Here is a 19,195-nt window from a genome sequence, read left to right on the forward strand (position 1 = left end):
TTAAGCCTAGACCCAGTAGGGGTGACGGTAGTTAAGGATAATACAAATACAAACTGATGATTTTATTTTTTTCATTAACCCAGAGATATAAATATGAATAAAGGAATAATACACCCACAGTTAAAAATACCTCTCAGGAGGAAAAAAGCAACTTTTCAAATCTGCAAAATGATAGCATACATACGCAATAAGCCATGTACCTATTACTCAGCTTCAAAAACTCTCAACATTTTCCAGTACTGTTTCATGCATTCCTCTAGGTTTTTTGGCTTGTTCTGCTGAAATATTTTAACGAAAATACCACACATCATGAACTTTTGCCCACCAAAAAAGAAGAAAAGCATCAAAGGAGAACTTGAGGCAAAATGGAATTTCCCAAGTTAAGATTTAGGCAGAATGTAGCCTTCAGTACTTTTATGACTCAAGTGGGTCTTCAGTTGCTTGGCAGCCCCTAGACAAGCAGACTGAAAATTTATGATGGAATCTAGTACCGACATCATTTAGCATAGCAGAAGAAACACTGAACTGGGAATCAGGAAATCAAAGGGTCCATTTTCTTGCTCTGACAATTATAAACCTTGAGGCAGGTCATTTAACCTCTATGGACCTGTTTTTTCATCTTCAAAAATCTATTTTTCTGTAATCAGGTTAAATCAACATAAGACTGATGAGTTTGATCCCTGAGTGATCAGGATGACTCTTCAAAGACAGTCACTGTAATAAGGTGACAAACAACACTCAGTGCCGTCTAGTCCCTATGCCACTAGTCAAATGGAAAACAGGTGAGCCTGTGAGTCATGCATCTGTACAAATCCATTTCTACTTCAAAAAATATACCTTAAGGTACCTGTACTACTTATGGTATGTAATATAATATATATATAGAAAGATATATATGCAAAAGATGTGACATTTATTTCCCTTTATTTTATGACTAGAAAGTCCATTACTGTACTAACAGCAAAACAAAAAATTTAATTATAAATATTTAGGTAGGAATCTAGGTTTCCTTGATCTCTTGATTCTTCATCAATAAAAGGAATCTAACCTTCAAATACGTTATAAAGGTTGCTGGCAAAACTACGCTGTTTGAAAAGGCCTTTATGAATAGTTCAAATATGCATAATCATTATCAGGAGGTTTTGAAAAATCCACTATCTATATCCAAATGACGGCCACGGCTGCCAGTTGTACACTTGGGACACAAGGAAGAGGATCAACATAACACAAGTTGCTGACAGGCTTCCCGCACAGATGCTAACTGGGCTTATCCAAGAGCGAAATCTCAGAGAAACTGTGAAATTCTGACTTGAAATGATCACATCACCAGATACTGTTAATGACTACCAAATAATGATGGCTAGTCAGAGAGACACGTACGGGAAGTGTGGAGGGGCAAAAGAAGACTTGATGGCTCCAGCATAGATGGCCAAGATGGACACAATGACACAGGCCAGAAAGAGTGAGGCAAACTTGTTCACATAGCGTACACCGATGAATACCACCAATACCATGAGGACCAAGAAGGCTGTGCCATAGACACGCATGTTATTTAGCATGGCTGCTGACTCCTTGAGTGCATCGTCACTATGAAAGATGGCAGCTTGGGGGACAATATATACCTGTTAGGCAAAAGAAGTAGAAAATAAGGTCATTTCAAAATAATCAAATAAAAGGGCTGTTGTAGTTTGCACTTGCTTTCATGAAGGAAAGCAAAACTGAGACAGAAAATGACTGGAGACATAGCCTAATTCATATTTCGATCTAAAATGCCTACAGAAATGGGACATCATGGATTTTTTTTTAAAGTCTACATGCCAGGGCTTCCCTGGTGGTGCAGTGGTTGAGAATCCGCTTGCTAATGCAGGGGACATGAGTTCAAGCCCTGGTCCGGGAAGATCCCAAATGCCGCGGAGCAACTAAGCCTGTGCGCCACAACTACTGAGCCTGCGCTCTAGAGCCCAGGAGCCACAACTACTGAGCTCACATGGCACAACTACTGAAGCCCGCGTGCCCAGAGCCCGTGCTCCGCAACAAGAGAAGCCACCATGATGAGAAGCCCGCGCACTGCAACGAAGACCCAATGCAGCCAAAAATTTAAAAATAAATAAATAAATAAATAAATAAAATAAAGTCTATGTGCCATTCTGAATACTTACACTCCCAAATGGAAAAACAAGGAATGTGTTAATAATTTAAAGTGTTATGCAAAATAATTGTAATGATTATCCTGAGTCCTACTTCTACTATTGTTACTTTAAATAGCAAGAAATATATCCTAGTGAATAAATAAATGAAAAACATTTTGTTTCATTGGGATAAAGACATCAAAAGAGGTAAACTTTCTTTTACTTTTCCCCCACTAGCCCAAGTCTTGCCTCTGAGACTAACTTTTTGGTTGAGGTGGCAGGGTGCTGGTGATTGGGTGGAGGGGAAGGAGTAGGCAGGAAAAAGATACCCTCAACCTTTCTTACTCATATTCACAGTAGGAGGTCAATAACAGGTTAGCAGTCAATCACTTGATTGATTCCTGTAGCTGATTTCTCAGAAGCTTTGATATCCAACGGCAAAATAAATCCAAATCTATATCTTTTCTATACTTTAGACCACAATTAAGTCATTACTCACCAGAAAAATTTCAATGGCACCAAGGATATACATGGCTGCTGCAAATGTGGTACCAAGATAAAAGCAGAGGCCAACAGCCCCACCAAACTCCGGGCCCAGTGCTCGGGAAATCATAAAGTATGAGCCCCCAGCTAAAAGGCAAAACAGAAGGTGAACAGGATAAAAAAAGTATGTAAGTAACAGGAATGTAAACAAGTCGTAAAAAAGGATAAATGTTTCAGGCTTTTTGAAAACCCTGAATATGATAAAAAGTAGATTTCCTGGTAGGGAGTAAAAGATGAAACCTACATACTGCACATCTAATGTTCCACACAAATCAGCACAATTTGTCAGTATTACTTAGAAAAATATCAGAGGATATTTACTACAGGCATGAGATAGATGAATAAAATATATATTCTAACTAAAAGAAGCTAAGAATGCAGTAGAAATCACAGATTCTAGCTTAAAACATACAGAGATTTTTAAAAGAAGGTATTCTGAAGTCAAATAGTGTTAGTGCCTGTGGCCACTACCTAAATAGTATTCTGTTCCTTGGAAGTTTGCACCTCTGGCTTTATAGCAGAAATACAGTAATCAATGACAATCCCTGAAATCCAGCCTTAGCTACTGACCTGGCACCACTCCATTAGTGGCAATGGCACTCATGGAGATAGCAGTCAACATTGTCTGTAAAGAAAAAGGAGAAGACTGTTACTGTATAAAGACGACATTTCTGTACTACTTTCCCATCTGTGGACCTCAGAGCACTTATCGAATATTTAATTCTACCTACTTTTATGGAGGGAGTTGCCTGTCATACCAAATGGTATGCAAATGAGGTGTGCTTCAACACGCTACACTAGTCACACTACTGGTATCTTGAGTCCTCTGTTAAAACGCTCCTACATCGTAATCAGTAGGTTAGGTGCTATTAAGAACCACTGATCTCACCCTGGTCTCCTAGTTAAAAACTTGGTAAACAGATTGGAAACTGACTAAAGACTGGCTACAATAACAAGAATAATATTCAGTAAGAAGGGGAACCACTGAAGACTTCTGAGATCATGAGAACTGTATTTTAAAAACATTACCTGATAGCAGCAGAGTACAGAATGGACTGAAGATAGGAAGTAGATGGAGGCAGAGTGACTTGTTAGTAGGCTATTGTGGTAGTTCAGTGAGAGGTAAGGACTGCAGTGGTAGAAGTGGGAATATAAAGACAGCGTTGAACAAAAGAGATTTCAGAGGGAGACCTGACTGGCCTTGATAGCTGATGAGATATGAGAGGCAATCAAGGAGCCAAATACGGCCCTGAAGTTTCAAGACTAAGAAACAGGGGGAAAAATGGTGTTATCATTAAGTTATTAATGATATGGACTATGTCCACTTACCCTGCTTTACATGGCACTCAGCTGAGCACAGGGAGTGTATAATGGTTATAGCAATAAAAGAGGTCCATAGATGGCTTAATAATAAAAATTTTATAATAATCTATCAACTTACAATAAAATTGAGAGATGTGGCTGGGATACACAGATAAGAGGAGTTTAAATTAAAGGAAGACCAGAACGTTCTCAGTATAATGGAGAGAAGAACTGGAAAGAACACCCCAATTTCTGGGGAAGAGATAACGGATGAGACTACAAAACAAAACGAATACCTCTTACCCCCAAACAACAACCAGCTTTGTTTATTGGTACCACACTGGAGTAGCACATCACATTTTCTAACATATTTTCTGTCACAACACTAGTGTTATCGAGTTCAAATGGTTTGTATTCTGAATTTTTTGAAGTCAGGGACTGTATCTTCTACTTCCTACAGAAGTCTTTCCTTGTAATTTTGAGTACATCATATTACAGATATAAGCAGTGAATAACTGACACTAAATAACTGAAAATCCTTTAGATTTTAGTATCAAAATAATCTCCCCTGTTGAGATCATGAGTCTTTCCCCAGTACGTATTCTTTCTTTTATGCCCAGATAGGTTAAGCATGATACTCTTGAGCTCTTGCAATGTTCCAGGTGATCTTCAGGGGCCAACTCAGGACTTACACAGCAGCAGCAGATAAGGACAATTGCAAAGGCCTGCAGAACTCCAGCTGTGCCCACCACCCATGTAAGGCGTAGAAACAGGATCACTCCAAAAATATTTTGTAGACATGGGAGGTAAACACCCATGAAAGTACCCATTTGGGGGGTCTGGAAAGAAAGATGTTGACAAAAGAAAAAAATCATGTAGTCATCTAGAAGAGATGATTCATCCTTTTACTTTTATATAAAAACTTGTACCCTATCATTTTAATTGCAAAGCAGAGATGATATGTTTAAGCAGTATTTTTAAATAGGCACATATAAAATCTCCATCTTAACTAATGTTTATCACCATACTTTTTATTATTCCTAGAGATATACATTTTAACTTTACATAGCTCTCCACATATATTTACATAAGCACCTGATCACAAATAAACTTTTAAGTGCATCCCCAACAATTTAAAATTTTCTATTCTTCAGGCCAATAGCTTTTTCTTTAAAAAAAAAAAAAGGATAATGATTTGATGGAATTCCTTCAGAATTTGGCATAAATCTTTCATAGTAGTTGGTAAACATAGTTGATAAAATACATCTGAGGGTCGTTTTACTCCTGACCAACCAGAAAGCTTACTTGTAATATTCTTCCATATTTTCATGTTGAGAAAAACTGATATTTGGTCTTTGAAAAACCCAACAGCTTCACAACAGAAAGATGGCATCAGTAGATGGGCGTGGACCCTTTTCTTCTGAAGTGCTATTCCCTCTCCCCGGAATGCCTGTCTCCCAGCTACTAATTACACAGCTCACTCCCTCAGGCGCCTGGCATATACCAAGCGTTCAATAGTTCTTGAGCACAGAGTGATGCCCTGGACATTTCCTCCTTTCTTATATACGGGGCTCTTTTTATTTGTCCTTGTTATTCCAATGCCTCACCTTGGTGGGCTTCTTTTTCCCTTCAGTGATGTTCTCTGCCTCTTCATGTTCCTTTGCTCCTTGCGTCAGGTTAGTGTAATTGGCCAAGCGGCTGAGGAGAGAAGACACCTTTGGTCTGGTGTCCATTTCTTCCTATAGAGCCAGAAATAAGAAAGAAAGAAATATTGAAGAACACTGGGAATAAGCATCAAAATGATCCCTCTACCAGAAAACTGCAAAGTAAATAAGAAAAAATTTCACAGGTAAACATTTTAAGAAAATTTATCAATGAGACTTTATTCTCCCCCCATATTATAATATGTAATCAGGGCTACACACATTCTTATAAAATTCTGAAATGAAAAGCTTTATGATTCTTTCTAATAGCTTTAACTTTACAGAAAACACAAAACCACACTGGCCCCTACAGACAGCTGTAACCTCATAAAGAACACTGATAACATAGTCTTTAACTACAGTACTACTAACAGTCTACTAACATTTATAGCTATTATTTATAGCACCAAGCATGGAGAGGTCAATGAAAAACTTTTGTGACTGAACCAAATATTCACCTCAGACCTTTTCTTGAAGGAAGAGAAAATATCATTTATAAAATAGGGACACTGAGGAAAGTGGCACTTGAAGCATTGTCCAAAGTAAGACAATGCAGTGCTGGACTAAACCAGGCTCCTTTCAACAACCAGGACACAGATCCCCTCAGAGTCCATGCTACCTTAGTCGGATGAGACACTCAGGTCCTCTTAATCCAGCAGACTGCTTCCTACCCTTATTTTTGGTTAGTAGTTCTAAGGTAAATGACATTCATCCCAAACAGAGAGTTGAAAAATTTTGTACTTAGTAGATTATTACAACACAGAGATTTAAATACTAGTTAAATTAGACAGCAAGGTTCTCCACATGCCTGTGATGTCAACATTCCTCTTTATTTCATAGAAATTTGACTCAATGGTTATTCATTAATTAGCAATAATTAGATTATACAGATTAAATCAACTACAATGACAAGCTATAGTAAGTACTGTATTTTAACCGTTAGTTATTAAATTATCCAACCTGTACTGTTTTAAAACTAAATGGGGTGGAAAACAGCGATCTTGAAATTTCTGTTCCTGAAATCTCTGCCCTAGTTTTCTCCCAAATATTACCTCAAAGAGTGCCAAATTTTTATCAAAATATTCATCTCCTTCTTCATAATTGGAATTGTTAAGATAAGCATTTCGAGCTTTCTTATGTCCATCATCTGGAAAAAAAAAGTAAATCAAGTTAGTTTCTCATTGGTACTGAAGAAGCATCAGCACCAAATAACTGCATGTTCCCCCTGTAATAACAGAACCCATTTTCATATTCAGATTTTCATATGAGAATGGCAGAACTCAATCAGCATTGCTTGAAGAATGTGACTCCCTCTTGAACAGGAGCCAAAGCAAATTTCTAAGAAGTAAACATGGGTCACTCCTTTTCTTAACAATATGAAGACCTCTGGAAACACTATTCGTTTAAGATCCTAGCCTATAGAGACCCTACTCTTAATGTCACCCAAATCTAGGATGAAAAAAAAAAATCACTGAGTACCTGCTCAGTGTACAACACTGTGCTAGACAAGGGCTACTTTCCACACTGTTGCTGTGGATAATGGCAATAAAAGCCCTCTGCCTTCAGGGCTATCTGACCTTTTATAAATGACATTTTTGTACAAACATTTGCCACCTATCTTTTTATGTTAAACAAGGCACCCCACAAGAATTTGGTGAACCCGCTATGAGGAAAAAAAAAAAAGGAGAGTGAGGTTGGGTTCCCTAAAACAGTAGAGTTTCTGTTGTTTGAGTGCTTTCTTAACTTTGGTTCTTTATTGTAAAAGTTACATAGTTCTAATTGCCTGGCAGAAGAGAAAGAGAGAAAATTTTAAAAACTGTGTAAATGTCATTAAAAACTAAGATTTTAGGGACCTCGTTGGTGGTACACCAACGCTTCCACTGTAGAGGGCACAGGCTCGATTCCTGGTCGGGGAACTAAGATCCCAAATGCCGTGCGGTGCGGTCCAAAAAACCCCCCCCCAAAAGCCCTAAGATTTTAAATATTGAAGAAACAGAGGTCAATACAAAAATTAAAGAAATTAATTTAAAGTCCTATAACCTTAAATATGTAAGATGAGCTTGGGAAATAGCCAACAAGCTATCAAAATAACTGAGTCATGTCAAAGGACAGAAGACCCAATCTGAAGGGGTTCCCACTGGCTAAAAATGGGATAATGTGAACATTAAAAATATATAATGCAATGAGGGCTTCCCTGGTGGCGCAGTGGTTGAGAGTCCGTCTGCCGATTCAGGGGACATGGGTTCGTGTCCCGGTCCGGGAGGATCCCACATGCTGGGGAGCGGCTAGGCCCGTGAGCCATGGCCGCTGAGCCTGTGTGTCCAGAGCCTGTGCTCCGCAACGGGAGAGGCCACAACAGTGAGAGGGCCGCGTACCGCAGAAAAAAAAAAAAAAAAATATATATATATATATATACACACATATATATATGTATATATATATATAATGCAATGAATTGAAACGCAAGTACTTGAAATATCCAAAATGGTATGTAAAAAAAACTAGTCCCCTTCGCAGAGTTGCTATATTTCACAGTAACCAGTTAAAGAAATACTAACTAATGTTTCTTCATTATAGAAACATTCTGGCGAATAAATGCAGATGGAATGGTATAATTAGAAAAAAATCACCAATTTTCAACCCCTAATAAAATAATGGTTATGAGCAGTGATCATCAATGGTTGCTAAAACCATTAGGTGAAAAGCTGAGGCATAACCCACTAATCAACCTGGAACCCACTGATCAACCTGGATCAATCTTAACATCACTAAAAGTGGGACAACACAACTTTCTAATGTAATACAATGAAAAATACACTGTGCAACTTATGATGTACTCTTACCCAAAGAATGGAAGCTGAATCTCACCAAGCCTCTAAATGTAACTACCAGTTCACAGAAAAAAAAAGGAGGAACATATTAAACATCACCACAAAGATGCAGTCATCAAATTCAGAATGTGGAAGATTCCACATGACAAATAATCTGATTTTGTCAACAAATAAATGGCATAAACGAAAACAGGCGAACTCATAAATTAAGAGACTTAAGATGACATACCAAATCAATTGCAAGGTGTGAAACTTTTTAGAATCCTGACTCAAACCAAACGTCAGGAAACAGTCAGAGGAATATGAATATGGACTGGTTATTTTTTTTTAAATGGGTAAGTAAAATCATATGATGTCTGGAATTTTCTTTAAAATATTCTGGGAAAAAATTTGGTGAGGGCTTGAAAACAGATCTGCAACATTGCTGAAGCTGGGTGGTGGGTTCACGGAGGTTTATTATGCTATTCTATTTACTTTTCTGTTCCTCTGGAAATTCCCATAATTAAAAGTCAGAAAAAGAAATGCAATTATTTTCCTCTCTAATGCTTCCAGAAAATTCTAAAGAGAATGACACAGCTAAAAATTATCACCACTTTTGAATAATTCATTTATTCAATTAATTCGATAAGTATTAAGTTCTCATATGTTGGGCACCACAACAGTAGACAAGGTAGTTAAAGACTGTACTTTCATTGTGCGTTTACTGAAGTCACAGAAGACAGAAAATAACTTAAAAAAAAAGTGATAAGTTCTGTGAAGAAAATGAACCATGTACTGGGATAGATTATGACTGGGGATGGGAAGGACAGACAACTTTTGGTAAGATCTTTAGGGTGCTGGTAAGCAGGCTCTCCAGAATTAAAAAACATATATACTGATTTATAGTATTTGCCAATTTCTGTGGTGCAAATACTTACACATGCTAATTCAAACTACTAATGTGAAGTCACTGAACGTGGTTTTGGGAAGAGATGCACGCAATTGGCTCTCATGAGCTGGTACGAGCTAGCGGGCTGCAGCATACCCTTGGCACAGGGTGGTCAGGAAAAACCTGCTTTTCAGGCAGAGGGACATCAATTTTAAAAGATCCTAAAGCAGAAACAATCTTAATGGATTCATAAAACAAAATAGATAACATGGCTGAAATAGAGCTAGGAAAGGACAGAATGGTTGGAGAGATAGGAAGAAGTCAGATCATGTAGTTAGCAAATGGATGGCTCTTCCGAATACATTTATTGAGTAGTCCCTCCTTTTGCCACCGACCTATTCTACATAACACCACCACCATGGGGGCTGGGGCCGGGGAGAGAGTGATGTGAGAGTGTGTTAATGTTATTTCCCTTACTGGGGGAGACAGGGGTATAGACATCATTTTTTCTTAAGTAAGGGATTAAAAAAGAAACAAAAAGTGGAAAAAACTGCAAACAACTTAGGGTGACAGAATAGTTCAAATATATCAATAATACCAATAATTATAATAAGGCAAACAGACAAGATTTACAAGTTAAAACATGAAGATTGACACACTGGATTAAACAACAAAATCCAGGCATATAGTGTTTACAAGAAACATAATATGCACACACAAAGGCTGAAAGTAAAGGAAAGAGATATATCAGGCAAATACTAACCAAAATAAAGCTGACACAGTTTTATTATTAGCAGATAAATTTTTCTTTGAGAAAAACTTTATTAGGGATTAGAGGATAACCATATAACAGAAGACTTAATTCACCAAGAAAGTATATAAATTTTAAACATACATCTATTGTTTATAGTTATCTCTTTCTGTGTAACAAATTACTCTTAAATTTAGTGGCTTAAACAACACATACTTATCATCTCAGTTAGTGGGAGCTAGGAATATGCGCATGGCTTAGCTGGGCCCTCTGCTTCAGTCTCCTGTCACGGCTGGGGTCTCATTGGAAGGCCTGGGGAAGATCCTCGTCCAACCTTACTTACATAGTTGGCAGGAATCAGTTTTTTCAGGCTGTTGGTCAAGGGCCTTTCTCAGTTCCTTGCCACATGGGACTTTCCATAGGGCAGCTTATAGCATGGCAGCTGGATTCCCTCAAAGCAAGCCATCAAAGAACCAGAGAGGGAGTACAAGACAGATGTCACAGTCTTTTTGTAATCTCATTTTGAAAGTGACATCACTTTTGCCATATTCTAATAATTAGAAAGAGTCATAAAGTCCAGCCCTCACTCAAAGGAGAGAGGATTACACAGGGCATGAATACCAGGAAGAAAGGATCAACAGAGTTGGTCTAAAAGGCTGCCTAGGGAGTTCCCTGGCAGTCTAGTGGTTAGGATTTGGCACTTTCACTGGTGTGGCCTGGGTTCAATCCCTGGTCGGGGAACTGAGATCCTGCAAGCCGAGGCGCAGCCAAAAAAAAAAAAAAAAAGGCTGCCTACCATATCCACCCATCCATCCATTCATCCACCCACCAATCCATCCATGCCTCAAAATATTTGAGGCAAAAGGGACAGAATTATACCAAGAAATTAATAAATCTACCATCACACAGGGAGATTTTTAGCATACTTTTCTCAATAATTGATAGATGAAGCAGACAAAATAGCAGAGGTAAAGAAATCTGAATAACACAATGAATAACCTTGGCCTTAATGGAGATAGCATTCTGCATGCAAAATTAGAGACTATACATTTTAATCAAACATACGTGGAAATTTTACATATGGAAAGTTATCATGTACTAGATCTTAAAGACTGAACAAATTTCAAACAGGTATAATATAAGCCATGATCTTGGTGTATAACGAGTTAGAATTTAATTACAAAAAGATAAATTTAAAAACGTTGTGAATTTAGAAATTTAAAAAAAACCCACACACTGCTTGACAATTCAAGGATCAAGGATTAAAATACTTAAAAATTGAATAACAATGAAAACACTACCTATTGAAACTTGTATGATGCAACAAAAGTAGCACTTCAAAGGAAAGTCATTGCTTTAAAATTTTACATTAGCAAAGTAAAAAGAATAAAAATTATATGAGGGTTTCCCTGGTGGCGCAGTGGTTGAGAGTCCACCTGCCGATGCAGGGGACATGGGTTCGTGCCCTGGTCTGGGAGGATCCCGCATGCCGCGGAGCGGCTAGGCCCGTGAGCCGTGGCCGCTGAGCCTGCGCGTCCAGGGCCTGTGCTCCGCAACGGGAGAGGCCACAGCAGTGAGAGGCCCACGTACCACAAAACAAAACAAAAAAAATTATATGAGCTATGTACCTATTTTAAGAGGCTAGAAAGGAGAATAAATGCTAAGACAATAGAAGGAAAAAGATTATGATAACTATACCAGCTGTCTTTTGGTTAAATGTCCTTTTCTGTCTCTCAACTTTCCATTTTTCCTGGGTCCTTATGCCTTAGGTGGATCTCTTGTAAACAGCAAGCAGCTGTGTTTTTAAATATCTGACAATCTGTCTTTTTAATAGTCAAGTCTATCAACCTTAGCAATTGATATATACAGACTGAACTCTACCATCTTTTTATTTCTCTTTGGTTTTCTTTCTCTATGATTCATTCTCATTTTCTCTCTGGATTTTTTGGTTTGTTTTCCCTTATTCCATTTCTTGTCTCTCCTCTCTTGGAGTTTCCACACTCTATTTCTATTCTTTTAGTCAGTTCTAACTCTCTCCTCCTGACTTACATAATACTACTATCTGACGTTTCCAGGAGTCTTTTTTTTTTTTTTAACTACACAAATAAGATACTGAAATTATTTCATACTGACAACACTGACTTGGGTCAAGGTCCACATTTACCATTTCATTTGTTCAATATTCTTCGTTACGTTTCAGAATACTAGTCTTCTGGGATCATTTTCCTTTTACTTGAAGTACATTCTTTAGAATTCCTTTAGAGGAGCGTTTCTCAAACTCAGTGCTGTGAAATTTCAGACAATATAATTATTTGTTGTGGGGGATTGTCCAGTGCATTTTAGGATGTTTAAGGGCATCCTTGGCCTCTAGTCACTAGATGCCAGTAGCATCTCCAATAGTGACAATCAAAAATGTCTCCAAACATTTCCAAATATCCCTTGGGGGACAAAATTGTCCCTAGTTGAAAACCAAGAGTTTAGAGCAAGTCTCACGGTAAAAGGCGTTGTTGGCTTTTACTTAACTACGATTGTCTGTATTTTCCCCTTAATCCCAAGTGTCTTGCTACACACAATTCTAGGATAATAAAATTTTTGCAAATATTTTAAGACATTATTTGTTTTGTTATCTGTTTGTTGAGAATTCTATCTTTCTGTCGTTCCTTTGATGATCTGTTTTTTCTCTCTGCCGCTTTCAAGATCTTTTCTTAGGTGTCCTGCAGCTTCATTAAGATATGTCTAGGTGTAGTTTTCTTTTTGTTCACAAACACCCTTCACCTGTTTCTAATCTACTATTTAACTCCTTCTTTTTTTTTTTTTTTTTTTTGCATATGTGGGCCTCTCCCTGTTGTGGCCTCTCCCGTTGCGGAGCACAGGCTCCAGACGCGCAGGCTCAGCAGCCATGGCTCACGGGCCTAGCCACTCCGTGGCATGTGGGATCTTCCGGGACCAGGGCACGAACCCATGTCTCCTACATCGGCAGGCGGACTCTCAGCAGGCGGACTCTCAACCACTGCACCACCAGGGAAGCCCAACTCCTTCTTATTTATTTATTTATTTATGGCTGCATTGGGTCTTCACTGCTGTGCGAGGTCTTTCTCTAGTTGCTGCAGTGGCTTCTCTTGTTGTGGAGCACGGGCTCTAGGAGTGTGGGCTTCAGTACTTGTGGCACGCGGGCTCAGCAGTTGTGGTTCACAGGCTCTAGAGCACAGGCTCAGTAGTTGTGGCGCACGGGCTTAGTTGCTCCGCGGCATGTGGGATCTTCCCGGACCAGGGCTCGAACCCGTGTCCCCTGCATTGGCAGGCGGATTCTTAACCAGAGCGTCACCAGGGAAGCCTCTTTTTTTTTTTTTTTTTTTGCGTTACGCGGGCCTCTCACTGTTGCGGCCTCTCCTGTTGCGGAGCACAGGCTCCGGAAGTGCAGGCTCAGCGGCCATGGCTCACGGGCCCAGCCGCTCCGCGGCATGTGGGATCCTCCCAGACTGGGGCACGAACCCGTGGTCCCCTGCATCGGCAGGTGGACTCTCAACCACTGCGCCACCAGGGAAGCCCTTTTTTTTTTTTTTTAATGTAACCATACTTTTAATAAAATCCCACTGAACACCACCATGCATGACGCATTGTGTTAGAAGGTGAGACTATAACATGAAACAAGATGGTCTCTGCCCTCAAGAATCTTCCAGACGTGGGCAGGCACTAATTACCACAAATGTAGTGGCTTAAAGCAATATCCATCAACTTCCAGTCTCTGGTCTGGCATGTAAAGAGATTAGAAGTCTTCACTCTGTCCTAACCAGTAAAAAGCTGAACAAACTAATCATCAAATCTTCTTAAATCTAGCACAGAATTGAGGTCACAGGGCAAACCGCTGAACCCAAAATTAGACAGATGGGCAGATACAGAGTCAAAACTTACTGGAGCAGAAACCTCTTTGGGAACCAATGCCTGGGTAGGATACTTTGCTGCCTGCCAGAAAAAAAGCTCTGGTTTTAAAATTCTCATGTGAGGGCTTCCCTGGTAGCTCAGTGGTTAAAGAATCCGCCTGCCAATGCAGGGGACATGGGTTCGAGCCCTGGCCCGGGAAGATCCCACATGCCGCAGAGCAACTAAGCCCGTGCACCACAACTACTGAGCCTGTGCTCTACAGCCCGCGAGCCACAACGACTGAAGCCCACGTGCCACAACTACTGAAACCCGCGCGCCTAGACCCCGTGCTCTGCAACAAGAGAAGCCACCGCAATGAGAAGCCAGCGCACCGCAACGAAGAGCAGCCCCCGCTCGCCACAATTAGAGAAAGCCCTCGCACAGCAACAAAGACCCAACGCAGCCAAAAATAAATAAAAAAAATTTATAAAAAAAAAAACTCATGTGTTTCGGTTCAGATCACCCAAATAGTCACCATTAAAAGGCCAAACTATCTTTTAACATAATCTAATCATGGGAGTAAAATCCCTTAAAGTAACAGTTCTATAGGTTTGGTAGGAAACCTTGGGGCTGTTTTATAATTTCGCCTACCACAACCATGATGGCAGGCTGATAAGATACCTTGGTAAAGGGAGGTCTGGTGGCTTCCTTTGACTTCCTTAATAGTAGAGAGTACTGAGTTTGAGGAAAGAGGTTTTAGGATGAAGGAATTTGATTGATAGCGTTATGGGCTCAGCTGTCTGGGAATTAGAGCAGAGGAGGAGGAATTTGGTTTGAGGTTCTTTTGGGTAAACTGGGCAGAAAAACCACAGGTCAAGGGAGGTAACAGGCTTAACTGATGGACCACAGAATGTAGGCCAGAAATAGAAGACAGAGAAACCTGGAGTGAGGGAGAAGGGACAGGAGTTAACTTGCAGGGGCTACAATGGATGGAGAGATTCTCGTTAAAGCAGAAAGTGGAGAAAGGCTTTAGTAAGAGGTTAAACATTTAGATCAGTGGTTCTTCAAATCTGGTCCCCAAACTGACAGCATCAGCATCATTTGGGAACTTGTTAGAAATGCAAATTCCACAGTCCATTCCAGAATTAGTACAATAAATCAGAAATTCTGAAACTAGGAGTAGGGCACGGGACTCTGTTTTAACAAGCACTCCAGGTCATTTTAATGCACCATAAGCTCAAGAATCATTGATATTATTCTTTCATATTGTAATAGAATATGTTTATCATGAATGGGACTCCAGCAGGAGAAAGAAAGTTCCTGGAAGGAGAATTTTCTGCTGCATGCTGAGCTAGAAATGCCAAGGATAAGTGTAAGGCACTGCCTGAATTAAAAGGACTTAGGGTTTTCAGGAAGAACAAGTCCTGGGCCATTCCAGCCAATTGTGTTATTGAGATAAACTTTCCAAGGCCAAGACTAGGAGCTGTTACTGAGGAGAACTGGGAAGGAGTCAGCCTGGCCCACATCGGTTATTCTTTAAAGAGGGGGGAATCCAACCCCTAGGAAAAAAGGTAGGAAGTGGGGACAGTGAGTTCCTGGGACCCTGAGCGATGAAAACAGCAAGAGACCCTGGTGGAGAGGGAAGACACTTGCTCATGAGCAAAATCTGGCTCCACTTTGGCTCAGCAAGAACAGACGCCCTCTCCTAGCTGCAGGCACCATCCCAACCTGCTGAGCTGCCTCAGCTGCAGCAGTCAAAGCCAGTTCTCGTGTAGGCTGTGCTTAGCCAACAGGATGAGGACATATTTGGGGATGTGGGTAGCTGACCCAGTAGAGTAATTCCTGTACCCTTATAAGTTTTCTGAATCAATTATTCTGGGAATAATAATAATCATGGGACAATGGCAATAAGCGCTAAGGAAGTTAAAGACATGATTGTTCATTGTTATTATAGGGTAGCCCTTCCCCCTAAAAAATTCCACCAAACATGACAGGGATTTATGAACTCAAGACTTCTCTGTGCAGCAAAGACCAACATGCTTTACACTGCTGATTTAAAAAATGAAAAAAACAATGCAGACAAATGTGTATGGTATGCTAGTATTTGTATTAAAAAAGAGAAAAAACATTTGCTTGTGATACACAAAACGTTTCTGTATGACTTCACAAGAAACTGGTAAAATGGATAGCCATTGGGAAAGGGAACTCAGTACCTGGGGAAGAGAAGAGGAAAGTTTTTCATGATTAAACCTTATATACCTTTTATAATTTTTTTTTTGACCGCACCTCATGGCTTGTAGGATCTCAGTTCCCTGACCAGGGATTGAACTTGGGCCACGGCGGTGAAAGCGCCGAGTCCTAACCACTGGACAGCCAAGGAATTCCCCTTAGATACCTTTTAAATTTGGACCATGTAAGTATATTATTATGATTCAAAAATAAATGAGTATTTTTTAAATAAATAAAATAATGAGCTTTTATCCTTAGCAACAGAGGAAAGTCAAGCCTGAAATCTAAGGGCATTAAGTAGCCCCACCATGGAGGGTAGAAGCTGTGGCAGCAGCTGGAAGAGCTTCCTCAGAGATTCCCTTAGTCTGGCCACCCTGCCAGAGGCATTTCTAAGGAATCAGGACCCACAGTGATCTGCAGGGAGGAGAACAATGAGAAAAGCTTTCCAGCCTGAAATCAGCCGCTGTCCAGAGCTAGCACCTGGCAAAATACAACTCACTCTCCTGTGGCGGTCACATCTTTACTGGAAGGTAGGTGAGAATTCACACCTGTGACACCAAATCTCCTCCCCTCTTGGTATTTCTCTCTCCTCTTCCTCTCTGATTCCACAGTCCTCTGATCTTTGGCCACAGTGCTTGCTTTTTGGGAAGACAGTGTTGAACAAGTCAAGCTCCTGTCATTCTGAGTCTGAACTCTCATTTGACTTAGACTTATGCTTTCGTTTTTTCTTCTTTTTCTTATGCTTTCCTTTCTTCTTTTTCTTGTGTATCTCTTTACATTCTGAGGAACTGGAGCTGCTCCCATCTTCATCTGATGTTGAATCCTCCAGTAACTGTTTTAACTGTTGTATTCTTACAGTCTTTTCATGTCTTTTATTCTCTCGTATGATGTCATACATGGGATCTTCATGTGCTACTCTGAACTGTTCTAACTTTTGGTTGCCTTTGATTAAAAACAAAGGGCATTCTTTGTCGCCTGTTTGGTGACCATATCGTTTACAGCACCAACACTGCATGACTTTGACTTCTTTCCCCAGTGGCATCCGAAGTCCTTTGGTTGGTGCGTGAGCCACAAATTCCCTGGCATGTTCATTGCCTGGGACATCTGGTATACAGTCTGCTGGCTTAGTATCATCTTCCTTGATAAGCCCAGGAGGAGGTTTTTCATAAAAGGACTCCAGGTGCTTGAGCTGCTGCAGCTGCTGTGTGTCGTGCCGCCGCCGCTTCTGCTCTGGAGGCTCCCACGGCCGCCGCGCGCCCCCGGCCCCCGAGTCGTCGCACCCAGGCTGGGACGACATTGCGGCCCCGTGCGGGGCCGCGAAGCCTTCATTTTTAAAATATCAGCAACGATTTGTTTTCCTTCGCTTTAAACAGTCTTTCATTCCTGAGTACCATACTCATCTTCCTGCATCCTTCATCGATTTAGACATTTAATAGTGTTATATCCCAGACTCAACAGCACTTCATCCCTCTCGAGGGTTACAGGAGGAAAGGAGGCCCAGCTTCAGCATATTACTTCCCTGCTGTTCAGTAGCACTATATTATTGTTGCTATAAAAATCTGACTTTATAACCATCCTGCCCCATCCCACTGCCCACTGGTCTAAGCCACCTCCTCACAGCTCTGGCTTCCCTTGCTGCAGCCCTGGAACCTCTATGTTTGGGGCTTCTCTAACTACCCTAACTTTCAGACACTTTGGTTCTGGAGGTTTCTGGCCCAAATTCCACTTGCTTGCTTGAATTTTGGGGGGTGTGGGGGGTGGAAGAATGTCCCTGGAGACTTTGCCTGCATTTATGAAACCAATGATGCCCTCCAGATTGTTTTACCCAGGGTCTACTTGTGGTGGTGTTTTGGAATGGGAGGGTCCAATAGAGCTTCTGGTCAATTAGGAAAGGTCAGGGTTTTCTAGGCAAGGAGCAAATCTCTCATCAGAAAGGCATGGATCAATTCTTGGTCTGAATATCTTGGAAATCATGCTGCTTCCGATGCACAGCTTTCAGAAGTCTGGGTCACTACTCTGACCCCAGGAAATCCCAAGTGGAATGGAAATTCTGGTTTCTGAATAGCAAATAACCTTTACTCTGCAAGAACTAAAAACCAAACCCATATCCTAGGGCTGTTTTAGAATTATCCAGAATCCTAAGATTCCTGTGGAGGATACCTACTGAGACTGGCCCAGTAATGCTTTGAATTAAACAGCCCACCAGATCACTACTGTGCTCCTTTTTTTCTCATTTTACCAACCACATAATGCTGATATTATTGGGAAACTTACTGGTGTTTCACTGTACAATTCAAACAAAAACTGATAGGAGTGCCATTGGCTCTATTGAAAATTTCAGACTTCCATTTGCTATGGCATACTTTTTTTGCAAGCTGAAAAAGGGTATACCAAATGTCTTGCTCTTTATAAGCATTTTATTGTTGTGGTGCTATTATTTCTATAATGTTGCTTTTTTTCAATTACCACTTACACTACAACTTGGGCTTAGCTAAGATAAACCTCAGATTCCTCCCTTAGACTCCTGAGCTTGTCTAATGGCCTTTGTTGGTCTGAGCTAGGCAGAACAAGAGCAGTAAGTGTACTTAATCTCCTTTGGCACAGGTTTGGGTCTGAGCTATGTGACTAAGTGAACATGAAAGGTTGTCTCAAATGTTATAAATTATGTTTTTGATTCTTAGTTTGAATCAAAAGCCAAATAAGAGGGCTACCCTGGTGGCACAGTGGTTAAGAATCCCGCCAGTGCAGGGGACACAGGTTCAAGCCCTGGTCCGGGAAGATCTCACATGCCACGGAGCAGCTAAGCCCGTGCGCCACAACTGCTGAGCCTGTGCTCTAGAGCCCGTGACCCACAACTACTGAGCCCACGTGCCACAACTACTGAAGCCCGCGGGCCTAGAGCCCATGCTCTGCAACAAGAGAAGCCACCGCAATGAGAAGCCCGCGTACTGCAATGAACAGTAGCCCTGCTCGCCGCA

At 40.6% G+C, this 19,195-nt stretch overlaps 2 protein-coding genes across 6 annotated transcripts in view; both read right to left on the minus strand.

Moving 5' to 3' along the window:
- The window catches only part of SLC12A6 (solute carrier family 12 member 6), a gene marked incomplete at both ends in the record, with an annotated part of 84,197 nt that overhangs the window by 17,562 nt on the left and 47,440 nt on the right, over nt 1–19,195 (minus strand). For 4 of the 5 annotated variants that reach the window (XM_079698830.1, XM_079698829.1, XM_079698827.1 and 1 more), the window contains 6 exons: nt 1,381–1,622; nt 2,629–2,759; nt 3,243–3,297; nt 4,667–4,813; nt 5,582–5,713; nt 6,730–6,824. In XM_079698830.1, the coding sequence (XP_079554956.1) occupies nt 1,381–1,622; nt 2,629–2,759; nt 3,243–3,297; nt 4,667–4,813; nt 5,582–5,713; nt 6,730–6,824 (802 nt within the window). Of the gene's footprint in view, nt 1–1,380; nt 1,623–2,628; nt 2,760–3,242; nt 3,298–4,666; nt 4,814–5,581; nt 5,714–6,729; nt 6,825–14,039; nt 14,091–19,195 lie in introns of all 5 variants that reach the window. The other variant, XM_079698828.1, reaches the window with a different exon arrangement.
- LOC307050594 (retinitis pigmentosa 9 protein-like) lies at nt 16,501–17,612 on the minus strand. The gene has a single exon (XM_079700708.1). The coding sequence runs from the start codon at nt 17,512–17,514 to the stop codon at nt 16,894–16,896; it is 621 nt and encodes a 206-aa protein (XP_079556834.1). The 5' UTR covers nt 17,515–17,612; the 3' UTR covers nt 16,501–16,893.

The sequence above is a fragment of the Hyperoodon ampullatus genome (assembly GCF_949752795.1).
Source record: "Hyperoodon ampullatus genome assembly, chromosome: 3".
Classification (NCBI taxonomy): Eukaryota; Metazoa; Chordata; class Mammalia; order Artiodactyla; family Ziphiidae; genus Hyperoodon; species Hyperoodon ampullatus.

Excerpts from the sequence above, each read along its gene's own strand:
- LOC307050594 (XM_079700708.1), bottom strand. The coding sequence starts at position 17,514 with ATGTCGTCCCAGCCTGGGTGCGACGACTCGGGGGCCGGGGGCGCGCGG.